The sequence below is a fragment of the Lipophrys pholis genome, assembly GCF_963383615.2.
Source record: "Lipophrys pholis genome assembly, chromosome: 2".
Lineage (NCBI taxonomy): Eukaryota > Metazoa > Chordata > Actinopteri > Blenniiformes > Blenniidae > Lipophrys > Lipophrys pholis.
Window position 1 is genome coordinate 13,885,140 of NC_137636.1, and position 23,232 is coordinate 13,908,371.

At 39.2% G+C, this 23,232-nt stretch overlaps 1 protein-coding gene across 1 annotated transcript in view; it reads right to left on the reverse strand.

Annotated features, from left to right (window-relative positions):
- The window catches only part of galnt18b (UDP-N-acetyl-alpha-D-galactosamine:polypeptide N-acetylgalactosaminyltransferase 18b), a 92,914-nt gene that overhangs the window by 39,967 nt on the left and 29,715 nt on the right, over positions 1-23,232 (reverse strand). The window contains exons 2-4 of the mRNA XM_080458750.1: positions 12,751-12,946; positions 9,069-9,235; positions 1,386-1,569 (exon numbers count right to left, since the gene is read on the reverse strand). Of these exons, the coding sequence (XP_080314876.1) occupies positions 1,386-1,569; positions 9,069-9,235; positions 12,751-12,946 (547 nt within the window). The remainder of the gene's footprint in view (positions 1-1,385; positions 1,570-9,068; positions 9,236-12,750; positions 12,947-23,232) is intronic.

The window sequence follows — 23,232 nt, forward strand, 5'->3', positions numbered from 1 at the left end:
TCTTTTTTTGAGATTTAAGGACTTTAAGATCCCAAAAAAATCCATCAGCTGATGACTGTCCAAGCTGTTCTTCTACTTAGGCTGGCTCGGACACTGGACCAGTCACAAAATAGTGACCTTTGTGATGTTAAGGAATAACTTAAAAAAAACATGTACAGCCAGCATTTAAATCATAAGCTCTGCATTTTGTGGAACATTTCAATTTGGATTTATGTTGAGAGTCCAAAACAGCTTTACAAAAATAAGAGCGTTATACCTGCTTTACCCAGTCCTGGCTCAGGGGGCTCACAGCTCTTCGTGTTTTAAAGGTCTCACTCTTCCTCTGCTCCCGATTCAAACAAATGGGTCATTGTTGGGCTTCTGCAGAGCTTGATGACGCATTCATCTGAATTAAGGTGACATCCAAGACGGTGAAGCCAGTTGGCCCACAGGACGAAGGTTGGGAAGCTCTGTTTTATACCACTGTCATGTTGTGGCTGCAGTGAAATCTGAAGCTATCGCCAAAAGCCTCTTATCTCAGCTTAGCTTAACATAAACTAAGGCCAAAGGAAGCAACATTCACAAAACCCCCGAATCTCCCCGTAGGATATATTACACTGTATACTGGTTGTTTGGAGTAGGCAGATTTAGGTCTGATAGAGGCTTTTTTTTTTCGACAGCGGAAATACAACACAAGATAATAAAAAGCAAACCTGCCGGCTTTGTTTTTAAATCCAATGATGCTGCACATTTATTTATATAGAGACAGGTTTATGAAGTTCTGTTGAATGGAAATAATCTGTTTGTCACACAATCTGGTAAAAAGGTGCTTTATCAACTAATTCAGCATATTTTCAAGCATATACAGATTTTAAATGATCCCACAACAACATTTGAAGCTGGTCCAGCACTGACTCATCTGAATCTGTGCTGTAATGTTTCAATAGATTTTCAACAGTATTAGTTTTTCCTGGCTCTTTAGCATGATATTTAGCTTGGCACTTGTTCATGAGCAAGTCTCACCAGGGATGAGATCTTCTGATTGATGCCGCTACCATTTTTGGAGCTACAGTGACTATAAACCTATAGCCTGGGGATGGTTATCTCAACATAACATAATATAAACTCTAACCAAACCGTGCACAATTTAGTAACAGACACTCTGGGTTACCACCGTAATATCCATTACACAGGACATCACTTGTTATGTGTAAGAAGTTTTTGGAGTAAGAGAGCGTTTCTGTCATAGATGAGAACACAGCAGTAGAAAAAGAGCGAATGTGCAGGTTTTTGTTTTTAAATGAAACGATTTTCTATAAACCCACGCAGAGTGGCTTTACTCGTGAACTGGTGCTCTTTTGCTGAGCGGAGATAATCTCACGCTGCACTTGTCGTGAGTGACTCACCAGCCGACATTGAACTCAACGTGGGCATCAAAAAGGGCAACAACTGGGGCGGTGGCGGCTCTCCACCCACTCACTCTGGACCGGATCAAACCCTCCTGTTTGGAATGCCGCACCATCTTGATGAAACCTGGATGCTGGCTGTTTGTCTCAGACACAAAGTCCTGAAGCTTCTCCTTCAGCTCATCTACAAAACACAAAGACACACGAAAGAAATTCACAACACTTTTTGAGATTTTCGAAAATCCCTTGAGAGATAATCTAATTGAGTGGGACATGCTTGTGAGCAAACTTCCACCCACAAAACGTCATCATGTCCAGTGGGAAGTGTTTCGCTGGTTGGAGGCCAAAAGTTCTCATGCTTCACTGCTTTGATCACTGGACCAAACAGACAGCAGCTTGAGCCGACACTGCAGAACTCCATGGGGCTTAGCGATCATAACGGGATATTGCAATATTGAGTACTCATCCTGCAGTGCTTTTCAGAAGACAGAGAGGGGAGATGGAGGAAGTCCCTGTAGTTTGATGTTTCTTCAATATTACTGGATCAAGCGCACCTTGAAGGATGAGTCTCCTCTCTCCTCGCACGATGAACAATCATTATTTTTTTTCTTTCAGGTCATAAGTGGTTGCACAGTTTCTACTGATGTTCTCAAAAATACAGGAAATTCCAGCCACATAGCGACAGTAATTCTCAACGCAGAGTCTGGAAACCCTTGAGGGGGTGCCAGAGATCACAAAGACGACTCGGGGCTCCGCTGACTCTGAGGTTGTCAAAATTAGATATGTATATCCCAAAGACAACCATAATAACACAATAAGGGGTCGGCAGCCGTTTTAACTTTGATTGTCAACATTCTGAAACTGCAGTCAATTGTCTCATGTGGACATCAAGGAAATTTATAATGATATCGCACAGCTTCATACTGTACTATCAGCAGAAAAATGTCATCTGGCACTACATTGCATAATTTCTTATGTACATCACCTTTGGCTGTTTTGCTGTGAAATGATGCTGTGCAGGGCTTTTTTTTAGAGGCAGCGTCATGAAGTTAAAACAAGCTTGATATTCATAATAAAAGGGTTCTGTTTAGTATACTACCTTACAATATGCTGTTTCAATGGAAATACAAATAAAACAAGCAGATTTTCTTCATATATTCACATTCAACCCAATCCCACAGCAACAGTGGAAGCTGTTTCATTACTGACTCATCTCAATATGATAAATAATTGTTAAAATATCTTTTCAGCAGTCTATTTTTTTTCTCCCAGTGGTTTGGCTTGATAGTTATTTGGCACCTGTTAGTAAACAAGTCTCACAGCGCAACAATTTCTGAATTTCAATAGATGAAGCTGGAGTATGTACCTGGATCTTAATCTTTTCCTCAGCAGTCCTTTCAGAGCTTGGAAAAAAGAAGTAATTATTTTTACCCATATGTGGAGTCTTAGAATTTCTGTAAATTTGAGTAATTTAACTTGCAGGCCGTGTACCGCAACGTTGTGGCCATAGGAGACATATGGCATGCTTTCAAGCCTTATATAGATACTGTACAAGTGTAAATGTGAAGTCCTGCATAGGCATGCGAATGTGCTCCAATAAGAAAAAATATAAAGTTGAGATTAAAATCATGGAAAAATTAAGTGATTCGTCAATATGGTAATTTAAGAAAGGCAGTGAAAATTACTGCTAATGGGAAAAGCAAGAGTTTGCTTTGTTTAAAACCGCACAGCCACATGGGTATTCCAATTTTCTTCCTCTGATTAGGCGTCTGTTCAGGTTGACCTTGAATGTGAATGCGATGCCAAAATGCTCTACTGTTCAGAAAGAATAATAACAAGGATAAGTTGACCCTCCCAAACAGATCTAACAAACCTTCAATACAGGAGCCTGTGAAAACAAACACGACTGTGCTGAGAGAAAACATCCCCTGGAAACACCCGTGTAAGGATAGACTGTCGGTGTGAAATGGCGCACTGAAACTTTGAAATGAACTCAGTGGTGACCGCTGTCAGCGGGGTAAATAACATTATAAATAAAGAAGAAATACATAGAGACACATTAGAGTCAGAGATTCAGAATAATTGTTCTGTATACGCTGATCCTAGAGAGACTGAACTATTTCCCACAAGGCAATAAACGAGTCTGAGCCAGAAAAACTCTCACCGTATTTGAATACTGAGATTCTTTTTCAGTGTTATGTTACCTTTATTTTACCAGGTGAGTTAATTGAGAACTGTTTCTCATTTACAAAAATGGCCTGGTCAAGAGGCGGCATACGATTTCAGCTAATAGGCAAGGCTTTGATAAAGTGGGAAAGGATCCATTGTCTTTAAATGATCTTAAACACACAACATGGGAGCATTTAGAGTCTCCCCTCAACTTGTTCAAAGGTAAATAACTGGAGTCCACAGTACAGCACATAATACTGTGACACTCTGGTAGAATCCATCTTTTATGCAGTGCTGGGGTTGTGTTTTATTGTTGTTGTTGTTCATAATGGCCAGCGTGATCCTGGGTTTCTTCTGGACAAGACGGAGAAGAAGTGGGAGAGAGGAGGATGATAACAGCTGATGACTATTATGGACGACTCCTCTCACACTCTGCACGAGATGTGTTTGCACTGAGCAGCTCATTCAGCAGCAGACTGCTGGATCTTTAGTGTAAGAGGGAGCGCTACTTCAGGTCCTTCATACCAGCAGAGTCCTCGAGAAGACCTGATGTATATGGCACAAGGATGTTGTATGTGGACCGTAAAGTATATATAGGGTAAAAATATTATGTTATCTAGCGTTATTGTATTAATTATCGATGTGAAATGGGAGAGACCTGAAAAATATAAACTGGAGTTGCCTTAAAATTTACGTTATAAAGCCACATGTACAATCTCCTCACAGACTGTTATTGGATATATATCACACATTTTTATAATACTGCATGCTTGTTTGCTGTTGTACAACCTTTGTGAGCATAGATGTGGGTTATTTTAATAATGTGCTCTTGAAGTACAACTATACTGAAGTGACTCAAGACCAGGTTTTTTGTGGTTAATCTACTTAAGCTGTCTCGTGGTGCGCCGTCATTGGGCCTGACAGCTCACCCTTTGGAGGGCAACATGCTCAGAAAGTCACAAGCACATCTATTATTTAAACATTGCTGATGATGGTTGGTAAACTCATGAGTGCATCGGTTTGAAACCAGCAACACTAGGACCTGTTTTGTAAGATCGAGCCCTGTGTGGTACTCTGCGTGTGCCTGCAATCCAATAACGAGCAATTTGTCCCTATTTTTACATTGTCTGACACAAAATTATATCAAAGTATTTGCTCTACACTTTAAGTTTCAGAACATTTATCAGAGAGATCGGTCTCATAATTCTTGTACTTTGGAGTAGCATAAACGACAGTCACTGTAGTTACTCATGCAGGCAGCAGCAAAAAAATCTGTAATAATTTCTAATTCATCAATTATTAAGATATCCTGATGTGCGTGTCAATTGAAAATAATAATGAGGCGCCGCTATGCTTCGTAGAAAATCATAATAAAGTACAGTTCATTATACCAAAAAGGGCTGATAGCCAACTATCATCAATCTTTTCAGACTCGTAGCCTGCTGAGGCTATGGAGGAAAGCAATGGTCTTTGGAATGGATTTGGACTGCAACAACAAGGTTTCTATCATCATTGTGCAGCTATGCAGTAAATCTACCAGCATATTTAGACTTTCAAGTTGTTTTAATATTCGATAAAGAGCAAAGCTTAATGTGAATGCGGTATTTCATTTTCTTCTATTATATCCACCAACACAATACCATTGAAGAAGCTTGTGCTATGATGGAAGTTGTGTCCTCAACAGCACACAAGACGTTTTCTTTATGTGCAATTGACTAACATGTTTTTTGGTTTTTTTCTTTTTTACTTTTTGTGTGGAGAATTCTCAGTGAAGTTCAATGTATAAACATGCAACTTGGTGGTTATAAAAAAATAGGGATTAAAATATCCGGCTTTTCCTCCATGATCAAATTCTGGGTCCACTGGCAATTTGCTCAAAACACTGTGTGCAAATGTTACGAAAGATCCAGCATAAATGGGCTCTGCTTGTATATTTATTACAGCTGGCAGAACCGTACAGACTGTAAACTTGGCTTTATGTATATTTTATTAAATTTTTTTAATTATTGCACATTGAGTGGGCCTATGTAGAGTGAAATACAATTTTTAAAAGAGATAAAAAATAATAAACTGTCATATGGAGCACAAAAAGGAGTATTCTGAAATAGGAAAAAGTGGATCAGAAAATCAATATTCTTATCTTCCATTTTGAAAACAAAACAAAACAAAACAGAAAAAACCTGAAAACAATTGCTTTCAGACCATAACAACTTTTCACTAACTGCTATAATAACACAATTAAAGTATTCAATTACCAACCAAAATAATAAGTTGTTTGACCAGCATGTTGAATACACAGCTCATAACAATCACCCATTCCTGCAGAAAATGTAATCCGCTACGTACGACTCTCTTTCCAAGGAAGTACAGTATATCTGCTCTCTATGTTGTGAGAGAGAGGAGGATGAATCCTTTACTCGGGCACACAGTGTGATGCTGTAATAATACGCCTCTAATGCAGAAATGTGACACTATATAGAAATACCACAATGTCCTCACTGGTGAGGCAATCAGGAAGGAGGAATAACGATCCATCAGAGTACAAGCAGGCTCCTATATTTCCTTCCTGAAACCCAAGACTATAAAACAAGGCAGATGTAATTGATTATTTCTTTTAGTTGTTATTTATCTATATTCATGTAAGCTTTGTAAATGCTGCCTATTATCTTTCTGTATTTAATCTGTATTTATTAGTTAATACTGTTTGTTGGTGTTATTTTAGTGTGTTTAATATTAGCAGTGAATATAGAGACATACAGGCTGATGTGATTTTTAATGTATTCAATCGTAGTATTGCATTGAAGTTTCAAAGTATTATTATATTTGATTTTCATGCCACCCCAAGAAGAGCATCGGGTGAAGTCTTGACCTTGATTGTGAGAGACCCATATTTGAATCCCACTTGTAGCGGGCAATACATGTGGTGTGATGACTTAGAAAACCTACAATGTAAGTTTGAATGACTTCTTCACGGGGGACTTGGTAAATGGGAACAGCTGAATAGAATCTCTGTCATTGTATTTTTTTTTTTAATTGAATGTACGGGCGATGATTCAGTTTTAATACAGGTTATTACCAGTATCCATCCATCCATCCATCCATCCATCCATCCATCCATCCATCCATCCATCCATCCACATGCCTCTCTATTTGTAACAACTCAACAGTGATTGCAGAAGGCCACTGGGCGTTCTAGTTTCAAGCACACAACTTCAAACTGTGTTTCTACCAACTAAACAAAGTGTATTGTTCTAACTGATATTTTTAAATAAAACCCATGCATTGTTTCCCTCAGTAAAAATATTCAGAATCTGTGTTTACCTCATGGACTCTCAGTATTTATGAAGCTTAGGCTTTTCAACTTCTTACAGCTTGAAGTGTACAGAAATCACGTTCAACACCACAAAACTGTGATTCAGTGAGCAGAGGGAAAGTTCAAACTTCTGCAGATGCCTGTAAAACAACTCCATACATTTATCATTCTGCACAATGGAGGCCAAACTCTCAACAGCAGGAACAGGACAAAAACATATTTTTGAGTGGAGAGGGCTGCTAAAGTAAAAGATGGAATCGTAAGTCCTCTAACTGTCTGTTTAATAAGTGAACTCCTTTCAAAAACCCTCCTCTTGCTCCTCAAACGAGTCTTTCTCGGGCCACAGCTTAGGACATTATCCAATTAAAGAGGAATCAGCTAGGTCAATTTGCCCTTTTCTCCCTTGATGGCTACACATTGTCCTGCATGCTAATGCCTCTCAGAGGTGGGCTGTGACTGTGGCAAAAAACTAATGTAAAGCTGTGGATGCTCAGGAGGTTAGCTCTGGATGGTGACCGCGCCCTCTCCCCCTCAACAATCTCAGCGCCATCACGGGTCAACAGGCTAACAACATTTAGCACAGATAAGATTCGCAGTCATGGTGATAATAGAACCAGGCCTATCAGGCAGAGAGTGACAGAGTGCTCAAGCAAACAGGGTGAAATGCCATCAGCGAAATGTCAATGCGTGACTTGGGTATCTGAAGAAGCTAAAGGCAACTGCCCTCAAACTCTCAATTATGTGATGAAATATGGAGGCGTATGGGTTGTGATGTCATAATCCTCCTGTGCATGGAGAGATGGTGAAAAGTTTTGGATTTCTATTTTTACAATTGAAAGCTTATTTTGGGTAGAGGCTACAGGAAATTGATCGAGCTAATTCCTGCACGTTGAGATAAGACACCAAGACGGATGTAAATGTATTGTCCATGTGATGTTTTATATATATATCTATCTATCATATAGACCTTGGTGAAGGTACCCTTTCTGGTGCTTGTAATTCACACGTTGCTTGTACCTAATGGTTGTCTCGGTCATTGCTAAACGCTGCTCGGCCCATTTAAAATTGCCTGGCCAATAAAGACCTTGGTATTGTATCATTACCTTTTTATAGCCTGCTTTCTGCTTTTGTAATATAGTTAAGCCCTACACAGTAAATTACCAGCTCCACTTTTCACTGGCGACTTGGAGTCTATTTCTTGTGTCTTCCATGGCAGACTGAAGGCGCCTATCAACGATCTCACACATGAGTCATCTCAGTGATAGCAGCACCAGATGAACAGAGCTCGAAATAACACAGTCAACACACTCCATATCTTTTTGACCCGGCAACTGTTTACTTCACATTCAATGTATGCAGATTTAAAAAATCACGTTCTCAAACGCCGACTAGATGTATAGACAAACACTTCATCAACTTGCTGGATTGTTATCTGCCCCGGGGGTGCATTTCCAGGCTTTGCAAGCTAATTAGTGTTATTAATCTATCAGTTAATTCCAGTGAAAACTCCCACCAATTAACATGAAAGTGTACGGAAGCCATTGCAAGAACAGTGAAACCCCGCAGTACTGATTTCTCCAGACATGTAAACACTGACATGAACTAATCTGTGTTCTAAGATATCCAGATGAGTAGTACCCAACTGGATACAACCTTCACAAATGTTATTCTGCAGCTTGGTCGAACCAATGGATCATTCTGGCAGCTAGCAGCCACACTTCTGACTGGCTGGTTAATTTCTGTCATATCCCGCAGAGAAGAGTCTTATCTTGCCAAGCCCTTTGGTAATTCACCCAATATCTCTGTTGCTCTGTCTCAGTAATGTCTGATAAGTAATTCCTTTGGAAGATGCGAAATATAATTTTTGTTGCTTCAATACAACTCAATTAAATTTGTTTCATCTGAATAAACTATTATGAATGAAAAGTATAAATCCTAAGGAAGGACAGCACTGCCTTCTGTGTTCATTTTCTTTTCTTCAAATAAATGTGGAAGAATAGTCGACTGTGAAATATTGCTTTTGTATTAATCCCTTTTTAAAACGGTCATTTAAATGAATAATCTTTCTTTGGGGTGGCTTTTATTTTTATTTCATACGGTGTCTCAACTTTTCAGACTCATTTATTTGCTACAGTTGGACCAACCTTGCTGGATTGAAGGATTAAGCAAAACTGCAATCAATTCATCACGATGACACTTACTGCTATTGCTGTAGTCGTCCACCAGGATAATCTCTTTGAGAAGCTGGGAGGGCGTCCTGTTGATGGCGGAGTGAATGGACCGCAGGATGACTGACAAGGCTTCATTCACAAAAATGAACACGATGCTCACTTGAGGGAGATTCAAAGGATAGGTGATGTTTCTGCACCTGTGGACGACACGAGGCAAACCCAACGTAAAGCAATGCATACGCCTTTCAATTTAACATGAGCAGATATAGCTGGATCCCAAAGAGCTGGCTATAATCAGTGTTCATGCCAATGCGGCATTTTTTGGCAGACTACCTTTACCCGACATTAATTAATCAATTTGTAAAAGAAAGTTGTCTCACTACTGATTTATAGCCAGTGGACTTTTGGAAATCTAACAACTAGAATCCAATTGCAATAGTGGTGCTTCTGCAATGCAGTCATAAAATAAATTGGTTTAGGATTCACAAATAATTGGCTATGTGGTGAGCTCTGTCGTCAGTCAAGCTTTTTCCTTTGAAAACTCTGACTCTGTCACCACATATTGACATTTCCATTGGAGATTGTGGATGAGGAGTCCTGTGTCTTCTCCCGAGAGGAAACTGATGTCTGTTTTCTAGAAATACAGTCTGAGCACAGTGTGACCATAAAACTCCAGGTAACTAATAGGTTTTGTTTTCATTATTATAGAGGTTTCTCTGTGTTTATGTTCGCAAAATTGTCACAGAATAATTTTCACAATGACAGCAGTAGACTGAACCCATACAATCCCCCCTCTTCCTACTATATTTTACAATATTGTCATCAAATCTTTGTAGCCTGTGAAAACTAACAGCTCTCCTGTTCTGTATTTACAGAGTCGCTGTGGCACTATGTTTGGGGAATGTGAAACAGAGACGCAAACTGCACATTATTAATGTCTCCCCTAGAACAGTTTCGGATGAGCGTACAGAGTCAGTATTAGTGGGAATGAATGGTCTGGTGGGAGTTGACTGATGTGCAGCAATTAAATGCCCTGGAGATCCTTGAGCTGTGTAAACTTTTGCACCCGGATGTCACTTCACAAGCTCCCGCAACCTTGGTGATGTGAACATAAAAGCTCCCCTGAAAACTGAATCACAACCAACATGGCATGATGTCAATAATTCTGTGAAAAGATGTTGACGTTTTGACTTTGCAGAACTGCGATGCCTATAGTACGCAGTCTGATAGTAGTCCACATATACCTACATGCACACAGCCTTGAAAATGCTTGTGTTTATGTCCATTAATTTGTAGCTGTCCATCCACCTTCACATGGCTGACCTGTGACAGCCTATTAAAAAATGATTTCTTTAGGCGTCCTGCACAACCTCTGCAGTTTTCCCACAGCTCTATATCATGATTAACTGGAGAGCAGGTAAGTGACATTGAATGCTTCAGGCTAAAGTAAACTCCTCACTGCTTTTCAATTACAGGCACTCAAGTGTTTGGGACGGAAACCAAAATGTTATTTTGCATGTGGCCCCAATGAGACGCTTTGTTTTTTGGGTTTTTTTTGTGAGAGGAAAATAATTGTCATACCCACATGTTAGATTCAAATATACCATGTTACGAAGCAGGCTTACAGTTGGTCAACCTTTCACCATTTCAGTGGGTGAGTTAATGCGCCAGGCTAATTTCTGACCATCCACTAACACATCTGCATCTCTGGGATATGTGTGTCTTCCACAAATCCAATTCATTGAATTTCTACTCCCTACACAAGCGTTCAAATTCATTGATTTAAAGTGCTTTCGTTTAGAGCAAAGGTGTTATATCCGTCACAGTTCAGGGGCCAAATTCCTCTCAATTTGCCCTTGAGTGGGCCAACCTGGTGGAATGAGCATTATGACTTCCAAACAACTCTCAACTTTCCCCCTTGTGTTGGTGAGAGAGGCAATAAATAAATCATGAAATCAAGTCGCTCACTTAATGTAAGTATCTTTTTACAAAACCTAAACTAGTAGAATTTTGTTGAAGAAAACTTGATGCAACCTTGGCATAATGGCTTTTTTTTTATGCCTGCTCACACGTTTTGTCTCTTTTTGGAGTTGGATCTCTCGTCAGGCTGATTTTGGCAAAAGCTTGAGACTTCTCGAAAGACACGATATCTGGAGCGTTCAGACTGAATGTTTGTCCAAATTCACGGCCATAGTGTTCTCATGGAGACTGTGAAGAGCAATAACAGAGCTAGCTTTTATGACGGCCACTTTCTATATATATTTTAAAAAGGTTATTTCATTTACTGCCACTTCCATCAAACAGTTGAAAAACTACTTACAGCTGTTGCCTTTACAGTAAAGTAGCACTTTACCATAGGGACAGTACACATCTCTGTTGCGATTAATTCTTTCTAGGTATGTTTACTACTGAGACATTTATATGAACAGCAACTTTCTCTTGTAGTGGCCACACATTTTTCCATAACCCTTTGCTTTGTATTTTGTTTATACAAATAGAAACATCTCAAAGACCGAATAGTATTGAAACTACAAAATCCAGTAATAAATCTATATAGTAAGAACTATAAGCATGTAACAACAAAAAAGTATTCAGGAAAGAGTTTGACATGGAAAGGATCAGCTGATTGATTGTTTACAAAAAAAAAATTCAGATCAGTAGTTGTTTCTTAGAAGTGTTACAGTTTTCTCACATTATATTGATACATACTATATTTATACTTTCTGATAATAACCATAGTGTAACTTAAATCGTAATAATGTCATTGTCATTCAGATATATTAGTTATATTTCTTTCATATTTCAATTTACAATTTCTATGAATCAAGTGTAAATTTGCACCACATAGTACTGTGATAGACATTATGTAAATGTTGATACAACAAAAAGTTGCTTTTATTTGATGAGATGACACTTTTTTTTTTAAATATAGGTCATTACAAAGTGACTTTAAGTCATATCAAACACATCGTCACATATTTATGGGTGACTGGGAGTAAACTATGTGTGCTAGACAGATGGAGGGATCTAAACCCCTTCTGGCCGACACATTTCCTCTTCAGGAGATTAAAATTAATTGAAGGGTGATAATTGCATATGAGAATCTAAGTAAAGCCGGGCTGCAAACTCACACATCAAGAGTGCATCTCACTCTACTAACTCGAAGATCACACAAAGCAGATACTTTCACACTAAGTAATACATTTTGGATGATATTGCTCTATCTTGGTTTTTTTCAAATTGGAGGATTTTACTGGTAACAGCAGTATGGATCCATGGGAAGGAAACAAAGCATTGCCAGAGGTGTGCTAAAAAGAGGCTAAACCTTTGAAAGTAGAAGTGAGGCAGGTCAATCCTTTTATATGGAATTGTTGTACATGTTAGACTCAAGGTTGTTGACAGAATCTTAGTCTATAATTCAAAGCTGCTTTCATTAGATCTATGTAGCTTTTGGGTTTAGAAATGGATGTTGTAATAGTAAACATCATCATGTTGTGATTTCTTGCAAATAACTCCAGGAAATGAGTCACGCTGCGTCCCTGCATGATACACACCACCAAGGTCTAGAAATCACACCCTGGTCTGCACAAAAAATGAACCTCTTGTGGCTCAAAATTTGGACTCATATTTCTGTTTTGCTTAATAGTATAATTAAAAAGAATCAATGGCTAACAACAGATATACATATAATTATATATATATACACGCTTACCCCTCAGGCCTGAGGTCTGATATTGGTCTGTCCAGGGAGAGGCGATCACTGAGGTAGGCGTTATAACCGTAGTACTGGAACATCTTCAGTGCCACCCGCCGGTTGTCTGGACCGAGCTCCTGACCCCAGTGAGCAAACAGCGACGAGTCAGAAAATGATGTGTCCGGCTGGCCGTCATCCCCCCTGCCCGGAGTCTCTGTGAGGATCAAGAAGACAAATAACACATGAATATTTGTCCAGGCCACATGCCTGTAACGTGCTGGGGACGCTGTTTGTTAGGTGACATTTAAAGAACGTGGGGGAAAAAAAGTGCAGTACTAATATAATCAATGTGATGAATGAGGTTTTCCTTGTGCTGTAACGTATGTTAGCAGGTGAAGGGTGGCCTGTTATTTAAAGAGACAGAGTGGCTGTCCTTCAGCACAAACACCAGGAGTTCATATGGATGACATCCTTGAACAAAGCTTTCAATTCTTACCTGCAGCTGCTCGGCTGAGATGTAGCTGACACTGCTCTTTGACCCGCACAGTGAATCTCATTTCCCTAAAGGTATCACTGCTGTGAAACACACAGGCTTTCTTTAATATTTAATCGAATGGTAATGTGTGATCACTACTGGATGGAGCTACCCTCTCACTGTGCCTGCTCTAAAAGCTGCACAAGGACTTGTCTTGTTTTGTAAAGAGCCCAAACCTGAACGAAACGAGACAGCGACAGGAACACGATCATAGAAATATTTAATACAAACAAGTTCAGTGTTACTCTACATTACAGCATGCGGTCCTTGCCTATAGGCTCACTTCATGTCAAGACTTAATAAAACATAGGTGGCATCTGTTAAATATTCTAGACTTCTTCCAAGAGGTTCTGAGGCACTTTAGAGGCAAACGCCTGTGTGCTCAACAATCAAATCCTTTATTCCACAGGAAAAGCAGCTTAAATGCTACAAAAGGCATACATAAAAAAGATTAAAAAAACAGGCAATGTCATCGATAGTGAAAGTTTTCCAACTGTACTTGCATGATTATGATGTCTGGATTCAAAAATAAAGACTTTAATTAAACACAATGATCTTGTCCAGTCCCAGTAGGACATTTTGCAGAAGCTCAATAACAAGCAACATGCAGGTTATGAAAATTGTGAGTAGTAATATAGCCCAATATTACCGACCCCATGCAGAAAAAGCCGCAGTGTTATTTTTCTCCATATTATTTTCAATTTTGACCACAAAAAAAGGGGCTGATTTTTCCTGAAAAGTTAAGCTGTTGCTTTCATTTGAAGACATCATGCTTGGCTCAACTCACTTGTTGCACTGTGCCAGGTATTAACATCCCCATAACAACCCAGCCATTTTCCCAACAAGAAAACAACATATTTCTTTGCTCTGGCTTTTCTCAAATAGAGGACTGCAAAATGTTATTATTTGTATACAGTCCTTGCTTCTGACTTAGGTGATGATCTCATGACTTGTTGAATGCTTTATAACCAGAACTATGAAAAATGGACTTGTGATTAATGGTGAAGCACTGCTGCGTGCGCACACACATGCACACGCGATGTGAAAGATAGTTGAATGGATATAGAAATACAAAAAGGTCCAATCTGAATATGAGTGTGTGATCATCTGTCTCTCTGTGACCAGGTCGTATGATGGCTTTCACGTATAGTCAGTTGGGCACAGCTTTAACACCCCATGATCTTAGGTTGAATAAAGTCACACAAAATGGACAAATAGATGAATGTATTGATTTTATCGAGTGAAGTACTTTGGCCATCACCTGTTGTTTTTGCAATTTTTCTTCATAGATAACTTTGACTATATATATTATTCATTCAAATACCAACCATGGGTGAAGGATATCTGTTGGACTTAAACCTCTGATACTGCTTTATCTATAGATTGACATGGGGCGAGGGCCAATCCCAGCTACATGGACTGGTCACCTGTTCACACGCCAGTAAGCACAGAGGAACAGATAGACACACAAACATGCTCACATGTCAGGGTCATTTCAGTGATCAAATAACTCAAATGCATGATTTTGGACTGTTCCAAGAGAAAATCTATGCATGCACAGGTAAATGATGCAAACTCCACACAGAACGACCCCAAAGCATGGACTCAAACGAGTAACAATGCCACTGTAAGGCTGTGTGGCCATTGTGTAGCTTTTTTCTTCCAACAGCATGTCAGTGCCGCGAACCCAGTCTCAGATAATAAAGTAGAAACTAATTGAATCATAATAATTTGCCTCCATGTCATAGATAATAATGGTATAGTGTTAATTAAAACCTCCAAACCTGCAGGAAATGAAACCTAATGAAAACTAATTCTGATATCATGAGCCAATAATTTCATTAAGAGAAAAGGCATCGGTACCCCACAGCATATCGAAGCCAAAGAGCAACAAAAACAGACACATTTCATTAAAAACCTTGAGTCTTTCAAGTTGCTGCTGACAGATTAAGGTTATCAAGAATAAATCACATGCTGCCAGACATAATAAATCGTTTTGTTTTATTTTTCCCCAGAAAAAGTGAAAGGCAAGCTCGAGTGAAAAAAATGATTACTTCTGTTAATTAACATTGTGTGTCATAATGATGTTTTCAGCAGTTTTGTGTTGTGGAATTGCAATAAATGAGTAAACGTGTCTAAAATGTCAACCTCCAGGACAGATGAATGGCTGAGTTTGCGCGAATAACTGAAGACAAAGATACATTTTAAAGTGGAATAAAACACTGAAGAGTGACTGTTGACTACGTCAACTATAAGAACCCTGAACGATACAGAGAGAAGAGAAGCTCTGAATCTTCAGTGACACTGCATGGAAAATACAAGGTTAGGCTTGTCCGTGTGCGTGTGCATGTGCGTGTGGATGAGTGTGTGCTTTAAGCAGATTGAGAATGTTTAATATTCATGAGCAGATTGTTTTAACATTGGAGTGGCAAACCATGTCAGCCAAGTAAGAACTGAAACAACAATACAGCGAGGAAGCTGGTGTAATAGGATTACATTATGAACCAAGCCAAAAAACGTAATCTCACAGCAACAGATTACACTAAATGGCATAGAAAGGTTAAAAAAATAAATACATTATATATATATATATATATATATATATATATATATATATATCAGCCACAAAACTGTACATCCTGTCCTATTAACAAACACCATACTCTTCTGAAATACCTAGAGACCATGGTCACAACCCTGAATCTGACCTCAAAACTGGAAACAAGACAAGCTTTTAGTACATTGGACTGAGTAATTATTCAAGCCAAATTTCACCAAATATCTACAGCAGCAGGTACAGAGCAGGTAAACACAGCAGAGCATTTAGATACACTCATTGTGAAGGCCGCATGATATTAGTCCGTGTGCGACTTGCAATAAACAAACACTTCAGTATATGATTTGGATGCCTCTGTGCTTTGAGATTTGTACTTCCAAAAAAGAACCCGCTGTTTCTCCTCTTACCCAACTGTAACCCGATGGAACTGCACCACATTTGTGTGTGGGGGTCATGGGGGGGGGGGGGGGGGGGGGTCATTTGGATAGTTGTTCACCCTAAATTACATCTCCACAGTGGACCTTCAGTCATTATTTGCTGGGATTGGCTCCAGCACCCTGTGACCCTGCACTGGTTTAAGTGACATCGGCGATGGATGGAGGGAGGATCACATATGCAAACACTCAGTTCCCACCAGCAGTGTTTCAGATGCAATTTGTTATTTTCAAAAAAATTTTCCTTAATCTTTACTGTTGCCACCATGTATGGTGATGACTGACCAAATACGACGACATGCAGCGCATGAATGCGTTGTACATGGAAATGTACCATTTATTGAAGTTCACTCAGTTTTTTGTCATATGTACATTGTGGATAGAGCTTGCAATGATGATACATATGCAAACATACTGTGCACTCCAAGTTAATATCATACTTGATTTTGCTAGAATGGTGAGGAATAGCTCTCCCAATGAATCCTGTTGGATGTGGAACCATACAACATTATAAAAAGGGAGTAATCTGCTGGTTGGGATGAAGGAATCCACCTGATAGACTGCTACTTCAGTACAATTATTCTCACCCCAGGGGGTAAATATCTATCCACCTCTTTCACGGTAATTAAAGCAAAATAGACTAACAGACTGAAAAACACAACAAATACATACATTTTGAAATAGTGATACTAATGACAGTACCGAAAGCTGGTGATTCATCAGTATTGTGCACGTTGAGTTCATGATACATTTTGAACTATTGAGATTCCACAGAATTATATGACGGGATCAGCACCAATCTCATGCCTCATATTACGGTCATTGAATGCAAACTTACAACCAGGGAATGACTTAAAATACAGACTGGGAACGGGGTTTGGCGCTCTCCTTAGGTAACAAGGTTTGTTTAACAGCAGTGTAATGAGGAACTCTTAATTCTGCTTCATTTAATCTGCATAAAAACTGGAGTGTTAAAGCAATTGGGCATGATTTGGATCAGGGTCAACATTGATAGCTGTCGGCTTCACAAAGACTCCTTATATTTAAAAAAAAAAGAAGTGACTATAGTTATTTCCATAATTCAGTTTATACAAACAATATAAAGAAAATAAAAAATAAACAATTTCAGGGCTCCTGTTTCAATTTTGATCATCGTGGTTATACTGTAAATAGTCATATATACATACTGCAAATGCAGTCTTTCAAATCAATAGTCAATTTAAAAAATGAAGGTCTGTGTGTATTAAAAGTGTGTCTATTTATCCATTCAATAAATGGGGTTTGGCGTCACTCAAACTGAACATTGACCACAGATTTCAGTTCAGCTCAGTCTGTTGTCTCCAAAGAGCTCATGGTAGACTCCTGCTTTAACACTGGACTTGATTAAATGCTTAATAGAATTCTCTTGATGTTTCTATACATCAAAAAGATTCACATATTTCATGGGACCAGACGTTTTTCCCAGTTTTTTAATTGTTTGCTCAGCGATAATTATGATGATTACTTATTAAAGCATTGGACGATTTGTCAAAACAATTGACATTTTAATAGTATGAATTCATCTATTTTCACTGCACTTACAATTCTGCTAGGTGTCTTTTCCCTCATCTCTATAATTTACAGTTTGAATCACATTAATGTTTTCTTTTATCTTAGTCTGAGCTTATGTTTGAGGCTTTGATAGTAGGAACCTACAAATTTTATAATTCAGTGTATCACTTTTCAATTTAGAGTATCAGTATTTTTGCACCAACGGCCTGAAAAGTGTCACAGTTTCAAGTCTTTGGAAGTCTTGTCCTTATAGAGATGACTTTAACTTTGACATAAAGTTTTCGCATATCTTTTTATCCTAAAGAGAACAGGAAACTGAATGTTAATTAAAATCTTGATTGTCCTACCTATCTCAGATTTTCTATTATCTCAGACAGCTAAATGTTAAACCACAATGAAGACAAGATCCCGCCAACGGAAAAACTAAAAATCTCGGATTATAATGTCTATACTTTAAATGCATGGGAAGCTGTTAACTAACTGTTTTTCTCTCGCTTGTATAGCACGATTCTGGTGGTGGTGGTGGTGGGGGGGCTCTGTGAACTCCAGCAAATCAAAATGTGAACCTAAATCTAAGTTGAGATGATGGAGTGGAGTGAATGATACGAGCCTGAGGCTGAAAAACGTCAAACATCCCTGTCAAACTTTCACTGCTGTGAAACAGAGGAGGAGAGTTTCTGCTCTTGATAACACAACACTGTGATTAGACTGTGGACGCGATAAAAGTTCTGCGAGACTTTCAATCCAGGCGAGTACGCCTGCAGGCCCATTCCTCTGACAGCTTGTGGTGGTGATTAATTAAGTCTACGGAGAGCTTGCTCTGTGGTGAATCCCTGAAGCAGCAGTGAAGGCAACTTGGTTTTGTTTAGACAGGGCAGAGTTTGGAAAATTGTTCTGTTTTACACGTGTACATAAAGCAGATGTTTGACGTGCTGGCACGTCCTCATTGTCGTGACTCAAATAACTCACTTAAAAAGCCACAACAACAACAGCAGCGGCGGCAGCAGCATCACAGTGTGCCGGATGAATTGTTTTCTGATTGAGATCATGTGATGTACTTTAACCTTGCATTTGCAGAGTGATTTTCTCTTGAAGAGACGTTCAGTCAACTAACCTTGGTGCTAACTCAAGTAAAGCACAGCCAAACAGCTGAGGGAAGGCGCAGAGTGCACGTGAAAGCGTACAGACACATGCATGTAGGAGTGTGTGTGTGTGTGTGTGTGTGTGTGTGTGTGTGTGTGTGTGTGTGTGTGTGTGTGTGTGTGTGTGCGTGTGTGCGTGTGTGTGTGTGTGTGTGTGTGCAGACAGTAAAAGTACACTCCAGGCTTCAGAGCAGCACTCCAGGCGAGTGTGGAGTGCAACACTAAGTGCACTTTTATTGTGTGCACTGCATTGCATGTACAGCTGCCTGCTCCCACCGTCGGAGGAGAAAAAAGGATTTACAAGTGGAACACACTTATTATTGTTAACCCAACCACAACAAAATAACTGAAGAAAAGGGAATATTCAACAGAAACAGTACTGAGAATAGCACAATAAACTTCCAGGTCCTACATAAGCCGACTATTCAGAAACAGAGCAGTCCACGTTGAATAATGAATTCTGATCTCATGAAAGATACTTTATCATGATAAAACCATACCACAGTGCACAACGATTTTATTAAATTATATTTATTCATCCCCTCCCAGCCTGTGCAGATGAAAATGTTTTGAATTTCAAATATAAGTCATTATCATTTTTGACACTTTCGAGATGAAGGAATCCCATGAAATGCTAACTCACAGTGGTATGGATGTAGACATTTGATAAAACCGCTGCAAGCAGTAGGATTTTTTTTTTTTTTTTTTAACTTGCCTCTAAAAACTCTAAGGTAAAAGCAGAGGGAGCGCATTTGTCTGCTGTAAGTGATTTAGTGAACCTCAATGAAAGGGTAAAATCTCAGTCAATAAATCTTTACTGTACCACACATCCAGCAAGTTGTCAAATGGACAACGAGAGTCAGTGGAGCGGCGACATAGATCATCCTCATTAACCTTGGAAAGTCAACATCAACATCAATATGCTTAAAAGTCAATATGTCAAAATGGTTGAATTGTTTTTTATTTATGGGACACTTAGATACAGGGCTCTGCTGATTTGCACAAGACGTGTGCCGAGCCCACCAAGCTCCAAAACACAACGCAGAATTAGACCATTTCAATTTCCCACCACTTCAATAGGTAAACATATTCAATCTACTATCAACCAGCCCAACAAAAACTAAAACTGTTCTCAGTCTTCTTGATACTGCATTTAAATATAGAACAAACATCATTTAAAATACTAACAATTTGTATCAGCGTAAGCATGATGTTAGTATGGTGTTTGATATGTAATGGGAATTTACGTACATACAAGCTTTAAATGATCCAGTACAACATCCATCCATCCATCCATCCATCCATCCATCCATCCATCCATACACTCTGGACAGGTCACCAGTCCGTCACAGGACAAACACAGAGACAATTACACACACTCGCATTCACTCCCAAAGGCAATTTAGGTTCACCAATTAATCCTAAAGACATGTTTTTGGACTGTGGGGGGAGTACCCGGAGTACCTGGAAGAAATCCACAGGGACAACATGCAATTTCCACACAGAAAGGCGACATCCAGTATTTGAACTGGGACCTTCTCGTTGTGCGTATTCTCATTGTTGGTATGTGTTCATGAAGATGGTCACAATTCGAGGGCTGTAGTTTGCACTAGTGAGGATTAATGGTGTGTCAATTCACATGGGTGGTAATAAGTGCATGTGCCATAATTTTAGGCGGATGTGAGGTGGAAAACTATAAGAAGTTTTTTAAAATGATGTGGTTATCTGAATAAAAATTGCACAGTCAGTTATCTGGAGAGAACTCTTTATCTGGAGTGACCATGCTTCAGCTTCAAAGTGGCATTAGCTCATCTCTACACACTTGCACACAGTTTTTAAAGGGCCTTGTATGGAGGTTGTTCTTGAAACTTCTTGAAGCACAGATCTTTTGTGGATGTTCTATGGATCAGATTGTCTTCAAGCACACAGACTTTATGTTGAGATCAGAGCTCCATGGGGACCAAACCATCCCCTTCAGGACTCCTTCACCTTCTTTATACTGAAGGTACGTTCCTAAGCAACAGTGGCTGTGTGTTTGGGTTTGTTTAAATCTGAGCTACAAACTGTGCAAATTAACAATCATATAATCTGACATCTCGCTACACTGTACAACCTGACTCTAATGACATGAAGTTCGCTGTGTGCAGATTGCATGATGAAACCACAAGCTGAATCGCAGCCTACAACGTACATCAGTTGACGTGAATGCACGAGAATCAAACATCATGATCGAAACATGAACGGAGTCTTCTGCTGCCACAACTATGCTAGAGTGTCTAGTATACAGTATTCTGTTCTTTATGCACATCCCACATACTTCTTTTGACGCGTGTTGCCATTGTAGCTGCAAATCTATTTGGGTTCAGTGCCAGTGTTGCGCTGCATTTCTATGGGTTAGTTTATGGACGTACATCACAGCAGCAGCAGTTACACTTTGACATGATCACCACAACCTTCTGACATTTTGGACTTTATTTTTTTGAAGAATTTTACGGCAGGTTGTTTTTGGTTGCAAGACATGACATGACAACAGCCATCCTTGAACCAGTCTCACAGTGCGACTGAGGTAGGAACACTGATTTAGAGCCAAGACCAAAGATATCCCCACGATTCTTTCATGATTGTTATCTTTCGTGTGGGACGGCCAAGAAAATCATAGTGTGCAGCGGCCTTGAAAACTTGGGTTTGTGACTATCTTATTTTCCAGACTATAAATTGCACCTATAAATCACCCCAAAATATAAGTAACGTCGTCAAGAAATGCCTCACGAAGAGAGACATAAAAAGCATACCAGATCACCCTGGTTTTCACACATATATTCTTCCATGCCCAGATGTTTATGTATCATTAAAAAGTCTCGGCCAGTAGCTGCTGTTAAAGAACCATGTGAGAGTCGCTTCCTCAAACTCTGGCCATCGCGCTTCCAGCCATCTTTGGCCGACTCTGTTTACTTCAACGCGGGAACATTAGTTTTCTCTGCTTTTGGCTAGTCTCTCACAAGTTTTTCAGACACTGAACACTCTTTGTTCTGCCCCGTTTCCATTTTCTGCTGCATATTTTATAGCTTTCAGTATAAATTCTGCTAAGTAGTCAGTCAAATATGAAAACAATGGAGGTCTTTTCAGTTGTACTGCCTTGAGTGCTTTTTCTTATACAGGGACATCTAGCAGGCCCTAGTGTATTTCGATGCATACGTTTATTTGATCAAATTATTACATATAACACACAAGACCTGCAAAACGAATGCATGTGTGGCTCGTAATCCAGAAAATACAATTATTGGTCACTTTCAATTAAATGTTTGAGCGCGTGATTGTCCGTCTTTCTGGGTTTACCCTGTGATGGACTGAGTTCAGAGTCCATCATGCCTTTGCCCATATTCAGCTTGGACCTGCTACAGAGCCCTGCGACCCTCAGTACAGGGTGTTTAACATTAAGTATAACCGAAGCATGGCATTAATGAAATATATTACTGGAAAAATGCTGTTGTTTAGAACCATTCCTGCTGAGTGGAATTCAAAATGTTTTCCGAGGTTTACCACTTCAGTGTTTCTAATGTTCAGATCCTCTCATGTATGTTAGTGTGGAACAATGTAAATTTGTGTATAAAGCTATTCTAAATAGCTAACTCTGCTTGAATGATTCAATTTATTGGGAAAAAAATATGTTTATGTTTATCAGTGCTATTAATGCTAAATGTGATTTAAAGGTTTTCAGTACACTTCTATTGGATATATTAAAAATAACAAACAGTTACGTTTACTGTATTTCCGAGCCCACCATGAAGAACAGTTCACAAATGACTGCTGCCTCAATGATTTAATTAATTTCTGCATCTTGACTGAACTCTCACTGAGAAAGAGAGCATCAAATTCCTCAATATGACATGAAGAGTTACTTAAAAGCAGCTAAAGCTGAAGTCGCGAGTTTTTAGCTTCAAACTAAAGTTAACAAGCGCATAATGCTTTAATCAGTTTGAGATCCCTGTCCAGCCACGACACTAGACAGCCGTTTCTAAACGACTCCGCAGCTCTTTGTCTGTTCTCGTGATTTCACCGTCTGTAAATACCATCCAATTAAAACAGACAGCGTGCAATTTATCTTCAGTCATTGTGTCATTTTGCATCTGACATAATGAGAGTAGAGTACGGAGCCAGAAGATCAAACACTGTTTTGCAGTCAAAAACATTTGTTGTATATTGACTCTGACACCAAATGAGAGGAAGGAGAAGATTTTGACGAAAACTACAGTCAATTAAAAAAAAAAAAAAAAAAAAAGC